The sequence below is a fragment of the Microcaecilia unicolor genome, chromosome 1 (assembly GCF_901765095.1).
Source record: "Microcaecilia unicolor chromosome 1, aMicUni1.1, whole genome shotgun sequence".
NCBI lineage: Eukaryota > Metazoa > Chordata > Amphibia > Gymnophiona > Siphonopidae > Microcaecilia > Microcaecilia unicolor.
In genome coordinates, this window is record NC_044031.1 from 498,636,591 (window position 1) to 498,658,711 (window position 22,121).

Here is a 22,121-nt window from a genome sequence, read left to right on the forward strand (position 1 = left end):
AAGATAAATTACTAAAAATAGCTATGCAAGTTCATTTTTCAATTCTTTCAGTACTCTGGGGTGAACACCATCCGGTCCATGTGATTTGCTACTCTTCAATTTGTCAAATTGTGCCATTACATCATCCAGGTTCATAGAGATTTTCATTCAGTTTCTCCGACTCGTCACTTTGAATATCTTTTTGGCACTGGTATCTCACCAAAATCTTCCTTAGTGAAGACTGAAGCAAAGAATTAATTTAATCTCTCTGCTATGGCTTTGTCTTCCCTGAGTGCTCCTTTAACCTCTTGGTCATCTAATGGTCCAACTGATTCTTTTGCAAGCTTATTGCTTTTAATATACCTAATAAAGTTTTTACTATATGTTTTTGCCTCCAACATAATCTTTTTTTCAAAGTACAAGATATTTTTTGTTTTACCTTACTCTTATCTCCACATCCAACATTCTTCCACCCTTTTTCCCTCCAACCTCTTCTGCCGCTGGTTCCATGTCTCTCTCTCTCCCACGTGCCCCAACAACTCCTCCTCTCTCTGACCGCTCCCCCACATCCCTCCCCAATGTATCTTCCAGGTGTCGCCAGCAGCTGCAGCAATTCATATTTACTGCCTTCACCAGCCCCGCAGGCTTCCCTCTGCCATGTCCTGCCAGTGAGAAAACAGGCTAGAATGTGGAACAGGGAAGCGTGCCAGCTCACATCCATGCCTATTCATTTGTGCTTAAATATGAGCTAAAACTTCTAACATATAAAAGTTTCATGAGGCCCATATATTTTGAATGCGTTTAGCTTGAATGCATGATGAAGTGTCACATCATGAAATGTCTGCAGTGGTGAAGTGTCATGTGATAAAGTGAGAGATTAAGGTGATGAAAACGCTGTTCTTCTGCACTTAAATATAAGCCTAGTGAATAACTTTATGGGGTCCTTTTACCAAGCTGCGGCAAAAAGTGGCCTGCGGTAGTGTGGGTGTGTGTTTTTGGTGCACGCTTGGCCAGTTTTTATCACATCTGGAAAAAAAGGGCTTTTTTTTTTTTTTGAATGGGCTGGGAAAAGGGCCTGCGGTAAAACTGAAACCAGCAAGCACCTATTTACAGCCTGAGCCCTTAATGTCATTCATTGATCTAGTAAGGGCTCTTGTACTACACACATGGTGACTGATTGGCAGGTGCCCAACTGCCAATTAACACCGGATACGCCGCACAGGGTAGGAAATAAAACAAATAATTTGTCCCAGCAGTATGGGCACATGCCAAATCCGAAATTACCGCCAGGGGGTGTGCTAGTCTGGTGGTAATCTCATTTTGGTCGCATTGCACACGCGTAAAGCCTACTGTGCCTTTGTAAAAAGGGCCCCTATATATGAAAAATTTTAATAAGGCTCATATTTAGGCGCAGAAGAATAAACACAGTGCACCACTATTTTGCAGATGGAGGTGCCCGGAGACAGGAGCAAATGGGAACTACTCCTGCCTCATTCTAGGTACTGGGTCAGGAGGCAAGAAATAATTACCAGGTAGTTTTATGTAGGATGGGGGGAGGGAGAAGACCACTAGACTACCAGGGATTGTGTGAGTGTGGGGGGCAGGCCCCATTAGACCAACTAGGAAAGTTTTTTTTGCTTGTTTTTTTTAAATAGGGGGAAGGGGGCAGTCATGTGGGGGCAGGGAGGGTGCAATTAGACAACAGAGATATATTTAAGGGTGCCAGGTAGGGGTAAAGGGCTAATGCATGCTGCAACATGTGTTTTTTTGTAAATGTCAACTTTCCTGTCAGTGCCTGAGCCAAACACTGCTCAGGCACTGAAAGTTGACATTTAGCTCTGAGCCGCAGATTACTACCATAATTTTAATGTAGTAATTTGCATACTCAGTTTGAGCATGCTGTGGCTTGGAGGTCGACCACATTTTGTTTTGGTTACAGTGGCAAACCCAGATTTTCATAATCCTTCACTTGCTCATTTGGGGAGCCAATGGAATGTTCAACTGAACTGGACCTGTGGATTAAGCGGTACAAAAATTCAGAGATGATCAAGAACTTTAAGTTTTCCATGTGGACCAGCTAACAGTGATTAAAAAAAACATTTGGTCCAATTGGCGAGGATCAACAGTGATTGGGACATCTGCAGCATAACTGGATTTCCTTGATGAACTGATTATATAGACATCAGCTGCATTTGCTCATTTACTACATTTCAAAATAAAGTTAAGTGTTCTTCCAATATTGGGGAACTTTATAAGTTGATAAATATAAATTTTTTGACTAAATGGGGTTCGGGAATTTTGTAGTCATATTATTGTACACATGATTCATGAGGTCATTTTGTTTGAATGAATGGTTTGAGTGGATGATTTTACGTGATCTTATTGAACAGATTTTGATAATAAATTTAAAAAAGTTTTTCTATATATACTCTAGAGCATTTATTTTTGAAGTTAAAATGTAATGCCAAGAAGTACAGAGTGATGCACTTGGGGTGCAGAAACCCAAAGGAGACATACTGGATAGGAGGGGGAGAGATTGGTAAGCTCGTCTCAGGAGATGGACCTTGAGGTGATGGTGTCCGAGGATCTGAAGGTGAAAAAATAATGCAACAAGGCGGTGGCCATGGCCAGAAGGATGTTGGGCTGCAAAGAGAGGGGTATAATCAGAAGAAAGAAGGTGTTGATGCCCCTATACAAGTCGTTAGTAAGGCCCCACTTGGTTTATTGTGTTCAGTTTTGGAGGCCGTATCTAGCTAAGGATGTTAAAAGACTTGAAGCAGTGCAAAAAAAAAGCTACAAAAATGGTATGGGATTTGTGTTGCAAGATGTATGAGAGACTTACTGACCTGAACATGTATATCCTGGAGAAACAGGGGTGATATGATGCACATGTTCAAACATTTGAAAGGTATTAATCCACAAACAAACCTTTTCCAGAGACAGGAAAGCAGTAGAACTAGAGGACATGAATTGAGGTTGAAGGGGGGCAGACTCAGGAATAATATCAGGAAGTATTTTTTCACAGAGAGGGTGGTGAATGCTTGGAATGCTCTCCTGTGGTATGTGGTGGAGATGAAAACAGTAACAGAATTCAAAAATACATGGGATAAACAGAAAGGAATCCTGTTTAGAAGGAATGGATCCACAAAAGCTTAGCAGAGACTGGATGGCAACACTGGAAATTGGGAAGCAAAGCCAGTGCTGGGCAGACTTCTAAGGTCTGTGCCGTGAAAACGGCAAGGACAAATCAAGGAAAAGTATCACATACATTGAGTATATCCTGTGCGTTTTAAACCTGTAGAACTGCCTTTATTAATTCTTGAACTGCATTTCTCTAGTTTGGCCAGCAGGTGGTGCATGTTATGTTTTAAGCTGATACAAAGAACTGACTTTTCCCTTCTTTAGTCAGCACAGATTAGAAATGCCTGTAGTGATGTAACCAGATAATTTCAAATGTTGTTCTGGGCTCTGATTGGCCCAGGAGTTTATTTTCATTCGGAGTGAATTACCTTTTGCCCCAGTCTTAACCCGGGAGAAGACAGATCTCTTTGCTAAGGCCCTGTAAACAGTTACATTTGATAACTTGTGACCAGCTATATATCCTGATCTTCCCAGGTACTTTTTAGAAAGTAAACAAATGATTAGTCTTATAATTGATCCATATTTCAGTTCTGTTATTGTTTGCTGATTGCACTTATGTTACACTGTTCAGTTTTTAAGACAAACAATTTTCAGTTTATTGCCTCTTTATCTGATAAAGAATCCTGGTGGTTTGTGTGTTGGGTCTGGGAACTGTGGGACCACTGGAGTGTGGCCTCCAGTAACCTAGAAATCATAGACTCGCCCAGAGACAGCTGGGACCCAGTCAATGGGAGAAGGGTGCTAGTGTAGAGAACAAGAGGCAGCTGCAGGCGGACCTGAGCTGTGCTAGGGATAGATCCTCTACGTGGCCAGGGTAATCCCAGGCAGGTAGCTAAGTGTTTTGTGACAGGCAGACTGGTTGGACCATACATCTACTATGTTACTATGTTATTATGTAAACCCTGGACCTGCATGGGGATAGGGAGTGGAGTAGAGAGAGAGGGAGGGAGGAGGGAGAGAGGAGAAGAGATAATGGACTTGTGGGGAAATGGAGGAAAAACAAAGACCAGGACAAAAAAGGGGAGGAAGAGAGGATGAGAGCTGCTGGCCTGGGGTTGGGGTCAGGGACACGGAACAAGATGCATGACAGAGGGAGCACAGGGATAGGGAACACAGAAGGGAGATGCCGGATATGATCGATAAGGGAAGGTAGATGGTGGACATACAGAAGAAATGTCAAAAGAACAGGACAGAACACTCTGGAAAGAGTTAAGAAAAATCAGAAAGAAAGGGACAAAAGCAGATTCTACACAGCAGACTCTGGCTCAAAGATCAAGCACACAGAGCTAGGTTCGCATCTCGCATGCCTCTAGATGCTCTCTCTCCTCCTCACCTTGTAAGGTCCTCCACCCCCCCCCCCCCCCCAGCATACTCCATACCTCAATTTTGATCCTTTCTTCCCTTCTTCCTATCAGAGGGGGGTAAGAAGTGCTTCTGAATTACATCTGCCTTCTCCTCGGTTGGCTTCAATCTGAAGTCTGACCATACGGTACTGGTGCATCCTATGACACTTCATTGCCCCCTACGGTTCAGATTTCAGATTGAAGTTGAAAGAGGAAGCAGTAAATGCAGGTAAAAAAATAATGCTCCTCTGCCAGATGTGGGGAAGGGGAGTTGTCACGAAACACCTAGCCACCCACCTGGGACTACCCCGCGGCCACTTAGAGGGTCTATCCCCAGCACAACTCAGGTCTGCTTGCACCTGCCACTTGTGCTCTACTCTAGCACCCACTGATTGGTTCCCAACCACCTCTGGGCGAGATTCCTAGGTTACTGGGGCCTCACAGTTCCTAGAAAGCACCCACAGACTCAACACACTAACCACCAGGATTCTTAGTCAGTCCAGACAAGCAGATGCAATAAACTAAAAATGTTTATTGTCATGAAAAACTAGAACAATGAACAGTAAAGGTGCAATCAGCAAACAAATAACTAAAATAGGATTAATTAGCTTATAAAGCTATCTAAACATTTGTTTACTATCTAAATAGTACCTGGGGAGTTCAGGACATATAGCTGGTCACAGGTTATCAAATATAACTGTTTACAGGGCCTCAGCAAAGAGATCTTTCTCTTTTTTTTCCCTGGCTGGAGAAAAAAAAGCTAGTACATCCTAGATGAATTGAGCTCCTGGTCCAATCAGAGCCCAGAACAACAAGTTGTTAAAAGTATACTGCTTCTTACTTCCTATCTGTGTTAGACTAAAAAAGTCAGTCATTTCTCCATAACAGATTTAAAGCAAAGAAACACCACCTTCTGGCCAATAGGAGAGATACAGTTCAAGAAATAAGCAATATAGTTTACAGGCTTAAAACCAACTGTTTTGTCATGGGGGTAACTGAGGAATATGCTGGTCATGAACCTAGGTACACGTCTGCTGTGCCTAATGCAAAACACAGCTCTACAAGCACACCAGAATTTATTAACTATTGCTCCGCTTGTAAGTCAAAATACAACTTTTAACTGTCAGCAAGTAGAGGAGTGTGGTAGCCGTGTTAGTCCACTCTTAAGGTTATCAATAGAAATCAAACAAAATAAAACATGGAAAAGAAAATAAGATACCACCATTTTTATTGGACATAACTTAATACATTTCTTGATTAGCTTTCGAAGGTTGCCCTTCTTCCTCAGATCGGAAATAAGCAAATGTGCTAGCTGACAGTGTATATAAGTGAAAACATTCAAGCATTACTATGACAGTCTGACAGGGTGGGACAGGTAACTTTAAAACCATACAAGAACGCAAGACCTTTGAAGTCAGAATGATTGAATATTTTAACACCCAACAGAAAGGACTTAACAAGGATCTGGGGTTCCTAGCCCATTATAAACCATAAAGCTGTATGTCTCTGTTGATCACCCTCCCCTCACCTATCCACACCCACCCTGTTAGAATATCAATGATATGCTTTGATGTCCCCATGCATACTTCCTACCCACCCCCTCCTCCCACCCTGTCAGACTGTCGTAGTAATGCTTGAATGTTTTCACTTATATCCACTGTCAGCTAGCACATTGCTTATTTCCGATCTGAGGAAGAAGGGCAACCTTCGAAAGCTAATCAAGAAATGTATTAAGTTATGTCCAATAAAAAAAGGCATCATCTTATTTTCTTTTCCATGTTTTAATTTGTTTGATTTCTATTGATAACTGTCAGCAACAAATTCAAATTACTAAGGGGCACTTTTACAAAGTGGCGGTAAGCCCAATGCAGGCTTACCGCTTGTTAAAAAAGAAGTACCACCCCTAGTGTGCTGTCATATCCGGCGCCACAAAACTTTTTTTATTTTTGTAGTGTCAGTGTGTACCCGGCAGTAATCGGGCAGTGCTGTGCATTGCCCAGTTACCGCTGGGTTACTAAGGGAGCCCTTACTGCCAACAAGGCTTCCCCTCGAAATGGCCAAGCGGCAAGTACCCCCCCTCCCCACTCCGAAATGGCCAAGCGGCAAGTACTTCACTTGCTGCGTGACCATTTTCTGAAGAAAAGAAAGACCTACTTTTTACCCGCTGCAGTTAAAGGGGGCCCCAGCGCGTGGCAAAAAAAAAAAACCACCACCAGCGCAGGCTCCCTTTTACTGCAGTTTGGTAAAAGGGGCCCTAACTGAATTGTTTAATGTTTTTCTTAATTCTTTAAGAACTGAGCTTTCAACTCTGGGCTTTGTCAATTTCAGTTATGTAGATGACATTACAGTTTTGATTCCTTTTTATTAATGCAAGTATCATCTGAAGTCCATAAGTGTTTGGAGCTAATAAGCGCCTGGATGTGGAAGTATAAATTAAAATTGAATGCCGAGAAAACTAAATATTTGTTATTGGATTACAATCCAAATCCTCTGGCAGATCATATTTTAGTAGGGCAAACAGAATATCTGCTATTTCCTGTCATCGAAATATTAGGAGTTTATGTTGACCAATCTTTATCTTTGGATGCTTATATTAATGCGTTAAGAGTTCTTTTTTTCATGCTGAGGAATCTTAGAAGAATCAGAAAAATTTTGAACCTGTTCAATTTAGACTTTTGGTACAATCTTTATTATTATCCAAATTAGATTACAGTAATCTAATTTAGGAGCTTCTAAACAAACCTTTCGAGAGCTGCAGTCTGTTCAGAATACTGCAGTAAGGTTAATTTCCTCTTTACATAAATTTGATCGAATTTCAAAATATTATGAAGCGCTTCACTGGTGTCTATTGAGACCAGGGTGTAAATTTTCCTGTGTATTATATAATACTTTAAATGGAGAATGTCTGGGATACCTTTTGGCCCATTTGATTTTTACTATTCCTGGTAAATATAGAAGGTTAGTTAACTATCAACGATTTTCATTACGATCCCTAAGAGTGAAAAGATTTGATCTCTTTCAAAGACTATTGGCTTTCCAAGCTCCTAAAGTTTGGAAAAACATACTGACAGATTTGGATATAACAGATTATTTGCATTTTATAAAACTTAAGACTATACTTTTTAGAAAATGTATTTAATTTTATTGAGACTAATGATTCATATGTCATGTAATTCCTAAACACTATAAATTGGTTTTAGCAGTATTGAAGTGTGATGTAATAACAGTAATTTAGAAAACAAACACACACTTACCTGTTCTTATCAAATGATGTCCTAGCCAGACGTGATTGCAAAATGGCAGTTATCTAAATAAAAAAATAAGAATTTTTTTTAATTTAAATAAAATGATTCTTTTACAATGCAAAGGAGTATTACAATCTCCTGTAATACTCATAACTCTTGTATCAAATTAGGTGTTATTGTACCTTTTGTATTGTTTACATTGGTATATTGTTTTTATAGTACTGTTAAAATTCAGTAAAAGATTGAAAAAAAAATAATTTACTTAAAAACGATATCTGAAGTACTGAGTTATTCTTACCATGGCAGTTTGGTCACCCAATTTATGAAGGCCAGATGCCCTGTGGAGCTAGACAACAAAATAAATATACCTTAGAACAGTTCAATTAAAAAATAAGCACTTTTGATTAGATTTGAATTTTAGATTACTTTCTACCCCATAATTATCATTTTATACTACTTGAAAACAGATAGTCTACTATTCAATACAAATTATACATCCAATGGCAGCTGGTGAATGTGTAAGTTGCCTCTCCATGTGTTTTCAAAATAGATATAAACAACATTGGACCATTTAAATTGCTAACTAGCCTGATACTATTGTATAAAAGCTGATGGGACAAGGGCAGGCCAAAAAAAAAAAAAAATCCTAATAGCAACCTATATTCAGCCACTATCTAGAAATGTTATTCATTTAGTTTAGGCCTGCCAATACAGGCCTAAAACTAAAAAGGGACAGTGTCAGCACAGTGACCTTCTAGCTTAGCATTCAGTGCCACAACATATATGGGATAGTAGTACTGAATACACACATTTAATTGAACACGGTGGACCAGTGTTAACTTAAACTAGCCACCGTGCTGGGAGAAAACTGTCCCTGAAGTATTTTGGCAGTACTAGAAACACAAAGCCTTATCAAAAGGAGCTTAACATAGCTGCAAGAAATCTGAATCATTTCACTAAGCACCAAAAGATAAACCTTTTGGTTTCCATTACCTGGAAGAAACAGTTTGAATGTTTAGAAATTATACGGTGAAGTATAGTAGTATTTTTCTGGGGTTTAGTCAATAACCACTATTTTAAATTAGTTTATTTTCATCAGAAATGGTTCTGTGTTATCAGTTAAAACCTGAACCCCTAATTACAAATCAATAAGGGGAAGGGCTATCTTCTTTAAATTCATACCTCAGCAAATAAGCTAAAACTGAAGACCTGGTTCATCAAGGCATTGACTGTAGAGATCACCCAACTGTGGAAGCCATTTTTACCAAACATTATTTTATAGCACACTGGATATAAGTTAACATTTGCACAGTGGTGATAAGTACATATTCTGATATGATAAGGCCGTACCCAAAAGTCAACAACTTAACATGGGGTCCTTTTACTACGGTGCGCTGAAAAATGGCCTGCGGTAGTGTAGGCGTGGGTTTGGGCGCGCGCAGATCCATTTTTCAGCGCGCCTGTAAAAAAAGGCCTTTTTTAAATATTTTTGCCGGAAATGGACATGCAGCAAAATAAAAACTGGTGCATGTCCATTTTGGATCTGATACCTTACCACCAGCCACTGACTTAGCGGTAAGGTCTCACGCATTAAACGGGCGGTAATGACCTACGCACATAGAATGCCAAGAAAATAATTATTTTTCGGGCACGTGTCAAATACTCAAAATCCCTGTAAAGGATTGGATGATTCTCCAAAAAAGAGCTATGGGAATACAGCTGTATGCTTTGCATATTCACTCCCAACCATGACACTTATTTAGCTGTATTAAAGAAGGTGTCCAATTTAATACAAAAATGGCATCTTCTGGGAGAAACCACCCATTCTTTGTTTTGGAATGTACACAAAGATTAAACACAACACATCAATGCAAAAATAATGCACTATAAAACCAAAAAAGGAGAAATCTGTACCTGCAGTAAAGTCTGTACAACATCAGCCACCTTCCCAGCAACTTCCAATCGAAATAAATATTGCATTTCACCCTGAATAATAGTTTTTAACATTTAGAATTTCGACACTTGGAAAAATGTGTGTGTAGATTAGATACATACATAGAGAAGCAATTTCAGACTTAGGAATACAACTTGATCCTGCCTTTAAATGTGTTCTACATAGGAGTCAAGATTCAGCCAAGGTCAGTGAGCATTTTGCTGACCGCCACTGGTGTATTCCCGGATATTCACGCCGAGCCATGTTCGTCCTTTGGCAATGACTATCTGGTTTACATGGAGCCAGCTAAGTCGATATTGCGAACTTAACTGGCCATGGGTTGCCACATAAAGGGCCCTAGTTACTAAGCCGCGTTATAGGCACGTTAGCGTCTTTACACGTGTTAAACATGTAGGCACCTACAATATCCCTATAGGCACCCACATGGTTAACACATGCGTTAATTGCAGGCACATTAAAAATACTAACGCGCCTTAGTAAACAGGGTCCAAAGAAAACACTGATATCTGCTGTCACATTTGTGCAGTTACGCTGGCCGGTTAAGTGCTGAATACTGGCACTTCAACAGCCAAGTGCCAACTCCACCCTAAGAATGCCCCCAAAATAACCAGTTTTCACTTAGGCGCTAACCAGTCGTTTCAGCATCACTAACTGATTAAGTGCTGCTGAAAATTAGTGGATACCCCCGACCAAGCAATTAAATATTTGTCAGCTGCCGTTTCTGGCCAGTTAAATTGTTTTGAGTTGCAACCAGATAATATCCAGGTTACAAAATTATGATAATCTACCACATATTTCCCCCAGTATATTTCAAAACAATTCAGGATACCTTACACCTGAAAGACCAAAAATAAAAGCATACACTGATTACATGGTATTGTAATTCAGGCAGCTCAGTTTAGTCACATATTTCTGCTGCTCTAAACTTGCAGTCCATTTACGTTTTGTGATAATCTTGGTACAGATCACCACCATCATACATACTGAGCCACAATACAAATTAAGTCATTAGTCCTTAGGCACTAAGGTGGTTCTCTCATTTTGTGTCTAAAGGAAAAATGGTTTAATACAGAAGCCATCACACAGATATATGTTTTTAAAGGCTTGGCACACAGAGCAACTGCTTTTAAATAACTACACCCCCCTCACAGTATAACGACAAAGTTGGTAAAGGCTATGGATGTAAGTCCACTGTTTTATTTAAACAACTAAAATTTTAATGGTTAGTGTGATTAGATAAGGGTAGGAAAAGGGATGGAGGCAATGTTTTGCCACCACAGAGCCTGTAGATCAAGCGTTTTCAACCCAGTCCTCAGGGCATACCCAGCTAGTTGGGTTTTCAGGCTAGGATATCCTGAAAACCTCGACTGGTTGGGTGTGCCCTGAGGACTGGATTGAAAACCTCTGCTGTAGATGAAGGTTGCGCAATCTTGTCAGGCCAACTTGGACAGAGGCTTGAAACGTGCGAAGAGGAAGTGCTGCCATGCCTTGATCCTTTGTAGAAGAAAGGTGAAACCAAACTTAAGATTTCAGCACCCATAGGGAAAGTTGAGGAGCAGCAGCTGGAGGAATAGTCTCCCATACACCAAAACAGTAGCAGAGGGGGATGCTAGAGTACCACAGCATAATCTCTTTTAAAGTGACCCTAATGCAAGAAAGTACAGGCCCCTCTCTTGTTGCTTTCAAAATAGGACACCCTAGTCACTTGATATGTTGCCCATGTCTAAATTCAAGACTGCAAAAAGGGTGCAATTATGATTGTATGGTCAAAGGGAAACTAAAATGTAAGAATTTACTTAACATTTAATATTTTGGCATCCCTAATGAGTTTATAATGTATTACTGGCAGGGGCACCTAGGGGTTCTCTTGACACATATGTAGCCTCTCGGTCAAGCCCCAATGTGTATGGCGTTGAACCTTAGGTCTATACTCTCTCAAAGACCATATCAATAGTGTTGACTTTTTCAGTTGGTGAAATTGTTGTGCTTCTTTAAGGACAATGTGAATAGGAAGATGATATCAAAAGAATTTTCTTCCTCTAGCATTCCTAGTATAAGGCCAATCTGTTTACGGAGTCATTTTTATCTTCCATAAAAGATGTCACTGTAAGAAGAAACTATAAGAGGTTGTTCTATAAAACAGGCATTGGTGTTTGTGTGTCAGTTATGCACATAAATTATTAGAGTAATGGCATATATGCATGCATATGCACCTAAATGCTATTCTGTAAATATACACATATCTTACATAGTATGTATATTACAAGTAACATACACCTAGGCAGAGTCAAGGTGGAACACGAGCAGAACTCACATGCCCATAACTTACAGATATCTCCGGTTCTTAGGTGCACACAATTATATCAGCCACAGTGCTCATGTCAAATGCAAATACACATATATAACAGTGATTCTAGTGTATTAAATTTAAAACAAATCGGAGAAAAGTTTTCACCCAACGCATAATTAAACTCTGGAATTCGTTGCCAGAGAACGTAGCTTGGCAGAGTTTAAAAAGGGATTAGTTGGTTTCCTAAAGGACAAGTCCTTAAACCACTACTAAATGGAACAACATGTATAGAATGTTTGTATGTTCCGGAAGCTCGCCAGGTGCCCTTGGCCTGGATTGGCCGCTGTCGGGGACAGGATGCTGGGCTCGATGGACCCTTGGTCTTTTCCCAGTGTGGCATTACTTATGTAGTATTCTATAGAGGAAAATAGTTGCATACTTTATTTTATAGAACAGAGGCCCAGTATGACTTTTTAATGTGTTAAGATATTCCTTTACTTCCCCCACAAGTTTTGTAAACTTCTCTGCTTACAAACAAAAAGAACTCACTCGTTGGATTTTATAAGGTGCCACAAGGTTTTCTTCCTTAATGAAATTAACCTGAAAGTACAAAAGAAGGATAATTAAGGACTGATTTTTATTTGATGATTACTTGAGAGGGTAACAGGAAATCAAACAAATAAATAATGAATATGATCACATGGCAAAAGTTATTCTCTATTCACATTTTCTAGTTTTTAATGTAAGGGTGAAAAGCATTTAGAAAATGTGGGCATCAGCCAAAACTAGAGTACTGTGTGCAATTTTGGTTGAGGCATCTCAAGAAATATATAATGGAAATGAAAAATGTACAGAGAAGGGCAACCAAAATGGTTAAGGGGATGGATCTCCTCTCATATGAGGAAAGGCTAAAAAGGCTAGGGCCCTTCAGCTTGGAGAAGAGAGCTAAAAGGAGATATGATTCAGGTCTATAAAATCCAGAATGGATAAACTAATATCAATTGTTTATTATTTCAAAACTAGTAAAAAAGGCCCGTTTCTGACACAAATGAAACGGGCGCTAGCAAGGTTTTCCTCGGAGTGTGTATGTGAGAGTGACTATGTGTGAGAGAGAGAGAGAGAGAGAGAGAGAGAGAGTATGAGACCAAGCGAGTGTGTGAGTGACTGTGTGACACAGAGAGTGAATGTGAGACAGAGTGTGTGAGAGTCAGAAAGACATTGTATGTGAGAGAGAGAGTGTGTGTGTGACAGAGATACCTCCCTTCCTCTCTATCTCTGGTGTCAGGCCCCCCCGCCCCGTCTCTCTCTGTTGTCTGAGATTCCTGCCACTGCACCCAAGCAATTGGTGTGCTGGAGGAGGGGGAGAGAGTGTGTGTGTGTGTGTGTGTGTGTGGGGGGGGGGGGGGGGGGGGGTTCAGCAAGCGCTACCAGATGCGAGTGAGAGAGTGAGTGTGTGTGTGGGGGGGGGGGGGGGGGGGGGTTCAGGAAGCGCTGCCAGATGAGAGAGAGAGAGAGAGAGAGAGAGAGAGAGCGCGAGTGTGTGTGTGTGTGTGTATGGGGTTTCAGGAAGTGCTGCCAGATGAGAGAGAGAGAGAGTGTGTGTGTGTGTTGTGTGGGTATGTTGGGGGGGGGGGGTTCAGCTTGGAAGAAGAGGGGTGTGGGGATTCAGGAAGTGCTGCCAGATGAGTGAGTGAGAGTGTGTGTGTGTGTGGGGGGGGTTTATTAAGCATTGCCAGATTAGAGTGAGTGTGTGTGTTTGGGCGTGGATTCAGGAAGCACTGGCAGAAGAGTGAGAGTGTGTGTGGGGGGGGGGGGGGGGGAGGGTTCAGGAAGCGGGGCCAAATGAGAGTGAGTAAGTGTGTGTGTGTGTACGGGGTTTCAGGAAGCGCTGCCAGATGAGAGAGAGAGAGAGCAGGGGGGAGGGGGGTTCAGGAAGCGCTGCCAGATGAGAGAGAGAGAGAGAGAGAGAGAGAGAGAGTGGGGGGAGGGGGGTTCAGGAAGCGCTGCCAGATGAGAGTGAGAGAGAGAGAGTGTGTGTGTGTGTGTGTGTGTGTGTGTGTGTGTTGGAGGGGTGTGGGGGGTTTCAGCTTGGAAGAAGAGGGGTGTGTGGTGCTGCCAGATGAGTGAGTGTGTGTGTGTGTGTGTGTGGGGGGGGGGGGGGGGGGCGTTGAGGAAGTGTGGCCAAATGAGAGTGTGTGTGTGTGTGTGTGTGTGTGGTGGGGGGGGGGGGGGTTGCCAGATGAGTGAGTGTGTGTGGGGGGGCAGGGATTTCAGGAAGCGCTGCCAGATGAGAGAGTGTGTGTGTTGGGGGGGGGGGGGGGTTGAGGAAGTGTGGCCAAATGAGAGTGTGTGTGTGAGTGGGGGGGGGGGGGGGTTCCAGGAAGCGCTGGCAAATGAGAGACAGTGTGTGTGTGTGTGGTGGTTGCCAGGGATTTCAGGAAGCGCCGCCAGATGAGAGTGTGTGTGTGTGTTGGGGGGGGGGGGGGGGCCTTGAAGAAGTGTGACCAAATGAGAGTGAGTGAGTAAGTGTGTGTGTGGGGAGGGGGGAGGGGGGGGGGGTTCAGGAAGCGCTGCCAGATGAGTGAGTGAGTGTGTGTTTTGTGTAGTTCAGTTTTGTGGGGGTGGATCCTGCTTTGAAGAAGAATGAAGAAAGCGCCTCCTACGCGCGATGCACCCCCCGCCCGCGATCCCACCCACCGTCGCATAGTTTTGCTGGCGGGGGAACCAAAATCCCACCAGCTGAAGTCCTGTGTTGTCTGCTGAGTCTCACTCTAGCGATCTTCGGCATTGCTAGCCTGTGCAGGGTGGGGTTCTGTGCGTCTGACGTCCTGCATGTGCAGGACGTCAGACGCACAGAAGCCCTGCCTGCACAGGCTAGCAACGCCAAAGATCACGCCATAGTCAGCAGACAGGACTTGTGCTGGCGGGGTTTCGGTTCCTCCGCCGGCAAAGCAACGCGACGGTGGGTGGCGCACCTCCTGCATTCTGTGGGCGGGGCTTCTTTTGAACTGCAGCTTTGGGGGGCGGCACGGGGGGGGGGTGGGTGTTGGACCTCCAGCATTCTGTGGGCGGGGCTTCTACTCTGGAGCTTTGGTGGGTGGCTTGGGGGGGGGGGGGGGGGGTGTTGGACCTCGAACACTGGTCTCCAGAGTCATTTGGACTCCGGAGCTTTGGAGGTGGTTTCCCTCCAGATTTTTTCCGCGGGTGGGTCGGGAGGTTGGTAGCCTGCGTTTCCTAGGCAGGGGGAGGAGTAGGGAAACACGATCTGCGTGTTTCCCTACTCCTCCACCTGCTTGGTTGCGATCCCTTCCTTTAGTTTACTATACGTTTTCCGCCCTCGTCGTCATGATGTTTGACACGAGGGCGGGGCATGGGTCAGTGGAGTGGCTTCACCACCTTGAATCCACAAACCCTTCAGGGAGTGACTGAGTGACTTCAGAACGTTGAGGGTGAGTTTTATTATAGTAGATGTACAAAGACTAGGGACACTTTGGAACGTCTTGCTAAAGCATGTGGTAAAAGCAGTTAATGTAACTGAGTTTAAAAAAGGTTTGGACAAATTCCAGGAGGAAAAGTCCATAAACCATTATTAAGGTAGACCTGGAAAAGCCACTGCTTGGTCCTGAGGTTAAGTAGAATGGAATATACAGTCATAGTACTGAGACACTTCTCCTGGCCCTCTAATTCTATCCGTACCTTATTTGACCAGTACCACTCAATCATTGTTTCCCTGGATCTTTCTTTGGCCTTCACCTTGGTAGATCACTCTTTTTATTATCTTCATCCCATTGGTATCTCAGGCACCATCCTCTCATGGTTTTCTAGCTCTCTCTCTGGCCGCACTTAAATCGCTTTCAACCACTTTCCCCCTTTGACCTGCATTCTGGCATTCCACAGGGTTCAATTTTTGCTCCCTCACTAACATTTTTCTTTTCCCTCTTTTGACATTTCTACAAGATCTCGGAGGTATGTCGCTCTGTTATGCCGACCACATTCAGATACTTTTTCTGATCCATCCGCCTCCATTTCCTGTCTCAACGAGTGTGTTAGGCAAGTCTCCTCCTGGCATAGATATAATCTCCTTTTCCTTAATTTAATGAAATGTGAATCCATCCTTTTCTCCAGTCCCTGCAGTAATGCTCCCCCTGCAACCTCTTTTGACAACCACTCCCTATTATAAAAAATGTATCAAGATTTTAGGGGTGATCTTTGATTATAAATTGACATTCAACCCTCAGATTGACTCAGCCATTTACTCCTCTTTCTTTGCTTTACATTGCATATGTTCTGTTCATTCCTCTCTCTCAGCCTCACTCCTTTGTCCTCTTATCCTGGTTCCAGTTATGTCTCATCTTGACTACTGCAATTCCTTGTATGCTGGTATTCCTCTCTACTCTTTCAAGTGAATAAAACTTGTTCGGGCCACTATTGTTAAAATTCTATGCAATACACACCGTTCAACCAGGTCACTCCTCTCCTTTCTGACCACTGGCTTTCAGTCACTGATTATGCAAAATTCAAACTATGGTTTACAAATCACAGTTACCCTCAGCTCCATCTTATATTAACAAACTAGTAAAAGAAGCCCGTTTCAGAGCAAATGAAACGGGCGCTAGCAAGGTTTTCGTCGCCAACACCCCCCCCTCCCTCCCTGGCCAACCCCTTTGTTGTTCTGCCATTGCTCCGCCCCCCGTCATGACCTTTGATGCGAGGGTGGGGCCCGCAGCGATTTCCCCCCGCCTCCCTGCCAACCCCTTCGTTGTTCTGCCATTGCTCCGCCCTCGAGGGCGGGGCCCACAGCGATTTCCCACCCCCCCCGCCTCCCTCCCTGCCAATGCTCCGCCCTCGAGGGCGAGGCCCGGAGCGATTTTGGTGGCTTCACCACCACGAACCTTCGAACCTTTTTGAAGGAAGTCAGAGCTTGGCTTTACTGACGTCCGTGTCCTCAGAACGTTGAGGGTAAGTTTTATTATAGTAGATTGCTCATTCCCTATGCTCCCCTCCATTCAGCAGACAACAATCTCCTATCACTACCTCCTCTGTCAGTATTTACACTGCACTTCCTTCCACGATACTGCATTCTGGTATTTAGTCCTGAAGTGTAGAATGACCTTCCTCTTCATATCAGAAATGCAGCTACCCTTTCTGCTTTTAAGAAACTGGTCAAAACCCACCTCTTTACCAAGGCCTTTGGTTCTCACTTTAACCGACGTCCCTTCCTTCCCTCTATTCTTTTTCCTCCTCTTTCTCCCTTTCCTCTCTTCTCTTTGTTATTATTCTAGTTTGTAAAACATATTGAAGCCTCTTCCATGCCATATCAAATGTGATAAATAAAAAATAAATCTTGCTACTTTGGGACTCTGCAAGTACTTGTAACCTGGACTGGTCACTTTTGGAAACAGGATACTGGGCTAGATGGACCCTTGGTACGACCCAGTAGAACAACTTTTACGTTCTTTCAGCAACCTAGGAATATTTTTGTTGCTGCTTTTTTTTCTTTGGGTTTTTTTTCTTTGCTTCTTTTATTCATTTCTGCATATACGCGAGAAGCTAAAACATATGTATAACATATTTCACATTAAATATAAGTATGGCTGCATTTCGATTAAAATGTTTAATTGCGACTAATTGTGAGATTAAAGGTGGGGCGGGCAGGGAAGGACTGGGAACACACATTTCATTTCTCCCCCCCCCCCCCCCCAAAAAAAAAAAAAAAAAAAAAAAGATTCAATGGAATCAGTTTTTCTAATCAACATTAACTTTTTTGATAGGACCTGGCACAGATTTAGTACCCAAAGAGGGATAGCCCATTTTCTGATGACATCTGTTTGAGGAGATTCCCACGGTATTTTAGTCACCTGATTGGATGGATTTGTAAGCAATGGGAGTGGCTTAGCTATGAGCGTCTGACGTCAAGCTTTATAAACCACAGCCATGTTGGCAATGTAGATTTACGAGAGAAATGCCAGCATTGAACGAGGAAAGTCTTGAAATGAAGAGAGAAGTCGAAGTTTGAGAATAGTGTGATGTAATAAGATTACTCTCTTACAGACGACAGTCGACGGGCACCACGGACCTTGAGGCAGATATCGAAACTCGGGTCGAAGTCAGGCCGTGGACAGTGAAAAACGACTGAAGAGCTGGAGACAAGTGAACCTTACAACACTAGCAAAAAGCATTATAAAGTGTGGTTTGGGGACCTTATACTTAAAATTAAGGAGGTTTTTTTTAGCCTATGATGAATGGATGGAACTCCCTTAGGTAGAATGACAGATCAAAGGAGTATCCTATCATTATTTGAGGCTTTTCCTCCCTTAAAAGAACAGTATATCATTGTTAAGATAATTGGATGGATAACTTGATTTGTTTCTGCCATTTTCAGGGCACAGACCGTAGAAGTCTGGCCAGCACTAGCCCTGCCTCCCACCACCGGCTCTGGGAAGGGTACAAGCAAAGATGGAACATATAGATAGGTGAGAGAATAAGAACAGTTGGAAAGTAAGGTGACTAATTTAAAGAAAGTTGCATATGAGGTCAGAGAGATGGTTTAATATCTCAGCTAGGGTAGGAGTGGATATTATTATATTATTGCTTTCTATGCTGTATTTTGTCAAGTTAATTGATGCTTACCTTGGTCAAAGGTTTTATGCTCTTAGTTTCAAACACACATATCTATTTAATGGATTGTCTAGATATCACCTTGGATTAATTTCAATGACACCACTCTTAATTTCCTTTATATAGTGACAATGCTAAATAAGATATGGTTACACTAATATCTGATGCTATGTCTGATTCAAAAATAATTAAAACCAGGTTTGTGTCTTGGAATGTAAATGGCCTTGGCCATCCAGTGAAGAGAAAGAAAATTACTCTGGCTTTCAGAAAGCTGCAGGCTACAGTGGTTTTCTTACAAGAAATTCATTTACAAGATTTCACTTATCTCTTAAAAAATCCCATGTGGAACACCGAATCATCTTATTCCCCAGCTTTAGTTAAATGTAGAGAAGTAGCATTATTATTTCACAGATATGTTAATGTTGAAATAAAACACACATTTGTGGATAGAGAGGGTAGCTGGATCCATTTAAATGTAAAACTCTTTAAATATGGAGTTATTATTGTTAAATATCTATGCTCGTAACACGGATGACCCTTTTTTTTTCCTCTATTTCTCAATGACTGGCCGAATATGACCCTTTACTGATTATATTAACAGAAGACTTCAATTTGCCCCTTGACATCTGGCTTGACAGAGTCCAAGAGAAGCATATCACTGTCCAAAAGCTTACACCAATACTACTGTCTCTTATAGATAACTTTCATTTAACCAATCCCTGGAGACAATTTCACCCTACCAATAGAGATGTCACCTTTTCTCCTCTCCTCGCCAAAGTCACTAGGATAGATTTTTAATTTCCAACAATTTGCTAGAACACGTAAGCAATGCTTCTATAGAGCCTATCGCCATCTCTGATCATGAAGCAATTACGATCAATGTGCAGCTTCACTCTCAACCACCTTTTAAGAAACCAGTCTGGCGTTTAAATACGCAGCTAATTTCTAATGATGGGTACACACATAGAATCCAAAAATTCATTAATAATTTCTTTGAATGATAATAAAGCAATTGTTTTATGGGAAGCTTTCAAAGCTGCGCCAAGAGGAGACTTTATATCTACAGCAACTCACCAGAAGAAAGAAAGATAAAAAGCCCTGCAGCTCACCAGAAGATATAAAAAGCCCTCTGAATTGAAACGAGATATAAAGAGATCAGAATAACAATTATTAACAACTAGTAAAAAAGCCCCGTTTCTGATGCAAATGAAACGGGGGCTAGCAATGTTTTCTTCTGTGTGCATGTGGGAGTGTGTGTGTCCCTGCCCTCTGGCCTCTCTCCCCTCCCCCCTCTGAGTCCTTCACTGTTACAGAGCCAGCGATTTGATTTCGTGCTCTGCTGTTTTCCTTCACTGACTGTTACAGAGAGGGCGGGGCAGACACTCATAGGGAAACCGGATATCTCGCCCCCTTCACACTTCCGGCTGGAGGCTTCATAGAACGTTGGTGCTGCTTTTTATATAGAGAGATAACCAGAATATACTTAAGCAAATATACCAGAAGAAATACGAATATAATAAACTATGGAGTTTAAAAGCTGGCAAAATGACATTTTTCTCCAAAAAGGATCTCATTATGCAGAACAGAATAAAGCCAAGCTGTATGTGGCTAATTATCTAAAACGGAAAAGGTTATAGAAACATGATAGCAGATAAGAGCCAAATGGTCCATCCAGTCTGCCCATCCACAGCCTCCTCCTTTCCCTAAGAGATCCCACGTGCTTGTCCCACGCTTTCTTAAATTAAGACACTCCTCGTCTCCACCACCTCCACTGGGAGGCGATTCCACGCGTCCACCACCCTTTCTGTGAAAAAGCATTTCCTTAGATTCCTAAGCCTATAACCTCTTAACTTCATCCTATGTCCCCTCATTCCAGAGTTTTCCTTCATTTGAGAGAGGCTCAACTCCTGTACATTAAATGCCTCTCCCGCCTTTCCTCTAAAGTATACATGTTGAGAGCTTTAAGTCTGTCCCCATACACTTTATGAAAGAGATCACTGACCAGTTTTGTAGCCGCCCTCTGGACTGACTCATAGGTGTGGTCTCCAGAACTGCACACAGTATTCTAAATGGGGCCTCGCCAGAGAATTATACAAGGGCACTATCACCATTTTGTTCCTGCTGGTCATTCCTCTTGTTATGCACCCACGCATCCTTCCGGATTTGACAACCACCTTTTCTACCTGTTTAGCCATCTTAAGAGCATCAGACACAATCTCACTCTTTTTTCGTACACTATGTACTAATTGCTGCACTAAACTAATATGGACATTCCTTCTAAGGGACAGGATATAGGTAGGTACCATACCTTGCTTTAACGTGGCAGATAACATGGTGTAATTCAATATACTTCCAGGAGGTATAGCTAATTGCACTCTGTTGGAATGTATTGTATTTTACATGCATTGGCTGTCAGAAATGTTTTTCTCTGTGATTACTCTGTGACCTCTGATGTGAATTGCTTAGAGACAGTGTTGCCAGGTGGGCGGTTTTCCCGCCCAATTGGGCGGTTTTAAAGCGGACTGTGCGGGAAATTTTTGAATGATGCGGGGTGCGGTTTATTGGGCGGTTTTCGCGGGCCGCGGTGCGCGATTGGGCGGTTTTCGTGCGCGCCGCTGATTGGCCAGTTTCACATGCGGTACCACGGTAACCGACTAAATGGACTAATAGAAGCCCCGCGGAGGCGGGTTGAGCAGCTGTACTAAATGCCGAGTTGAGGCGCCGCCCCCCCCCATCGCCGACTGGACTCGTGAGAGCAGACTTGTCAGTGACTTGTCCGCTCGCTGTCCGTCCCGTCCGTGATTTGTTGAGAGACTTGAGAGAAAGAAAAAAAACGCTGCAACCTGCCAGACAGTGCCTGCAGCACTGTACTACAACTACAATATCGCGTAAGAGAACTTTTTTTCAAGTTACTGAAATTTAAACCCCCGCCGCAGCCGCCCCCTGGACACCCCCTCCCCCCCCGACTCGAGTCGCCTCGGCGCCGCTGCCCTGCTGTCCTCCGAATGAGGAATAAGGATCTGATCCCCCAAATTCCCCCCGCCCTGCCCGCTCTCCCTCACACCAGCCTGGAGCCCTCCCTCCGGTCCGGATTCTTTCCGATGATCCCCCAAATTCCACCCTGGCGCCCTCCCCTCCATCATTCACACCAGCCTGGATCCCGGAGCCGTCCCGATCCGGACCCCCCGCCCTCACCCACCCGGAATCGTGAAGAGGACCTGAACTCCCCCCCAGCCAGCTCTCACCCCATTACTCTGAGTTGCGCTGGAACTCAGATCCCCCAGACGCCCACCCAGGGCCGCCGAGAGGGGGGGACAGGGGGGACAAAAGTCCCCGGGCCCGGGCCTCCAGGGGGGCCCGGCGTCAAGTCCGTGGATGCTCGCCCCTCCTCCGTCCGACTCCTAGGTCCCTCCCTCACTCCGTCCGACTCCCAGGGCCCGCCTCCATCCCTCCCTCCGAATTGCAAAAGCGATCTTCTTCTTACTTCTTCGGTGGGGGTTACGGCGAGAGCAGCACGCAGACGCAGTGAAAAGCGTGCAGGCTTCAGCCTT

At 43.3% G+C, this 22,121-nt stretch overlaps 1 protein-coding gene across 1 annotated transcript in view; it reads right to left on the reverse strand.

Annotated features, from left to right (window-relative positions):
* NSMAF (neutral sphingomyelinase activation associated factor) overlaps positions 1-22,121 on the reverse strand; it is a 228,385-nt gene that overhangs the window by 140,985 nt on the left and 65,279 nt on the right. Inside the window, exons 6-9 of the mRNA XM_030214777.1 lie at positions 12,502-12,552; positions 9,623-9,694; positions 8,007-8,054; positions 7,718-7,770 (exon numbers count right to left, since the gene is read on the reverse strand). Of these exons, the coding sequence (XP_030070637.1) occupies positions 7,718-7,770; positions 8,007-8,054; positions 9,623-9,694; positions 12,502-12,552 (224 nt within the window). The remainder of the gene's footprint in view (positions 1-7,717; positions 7,771-8,006; positions 8,055-9,622; positions 9,695-12,501; positions 12,553-22,121) is intronic.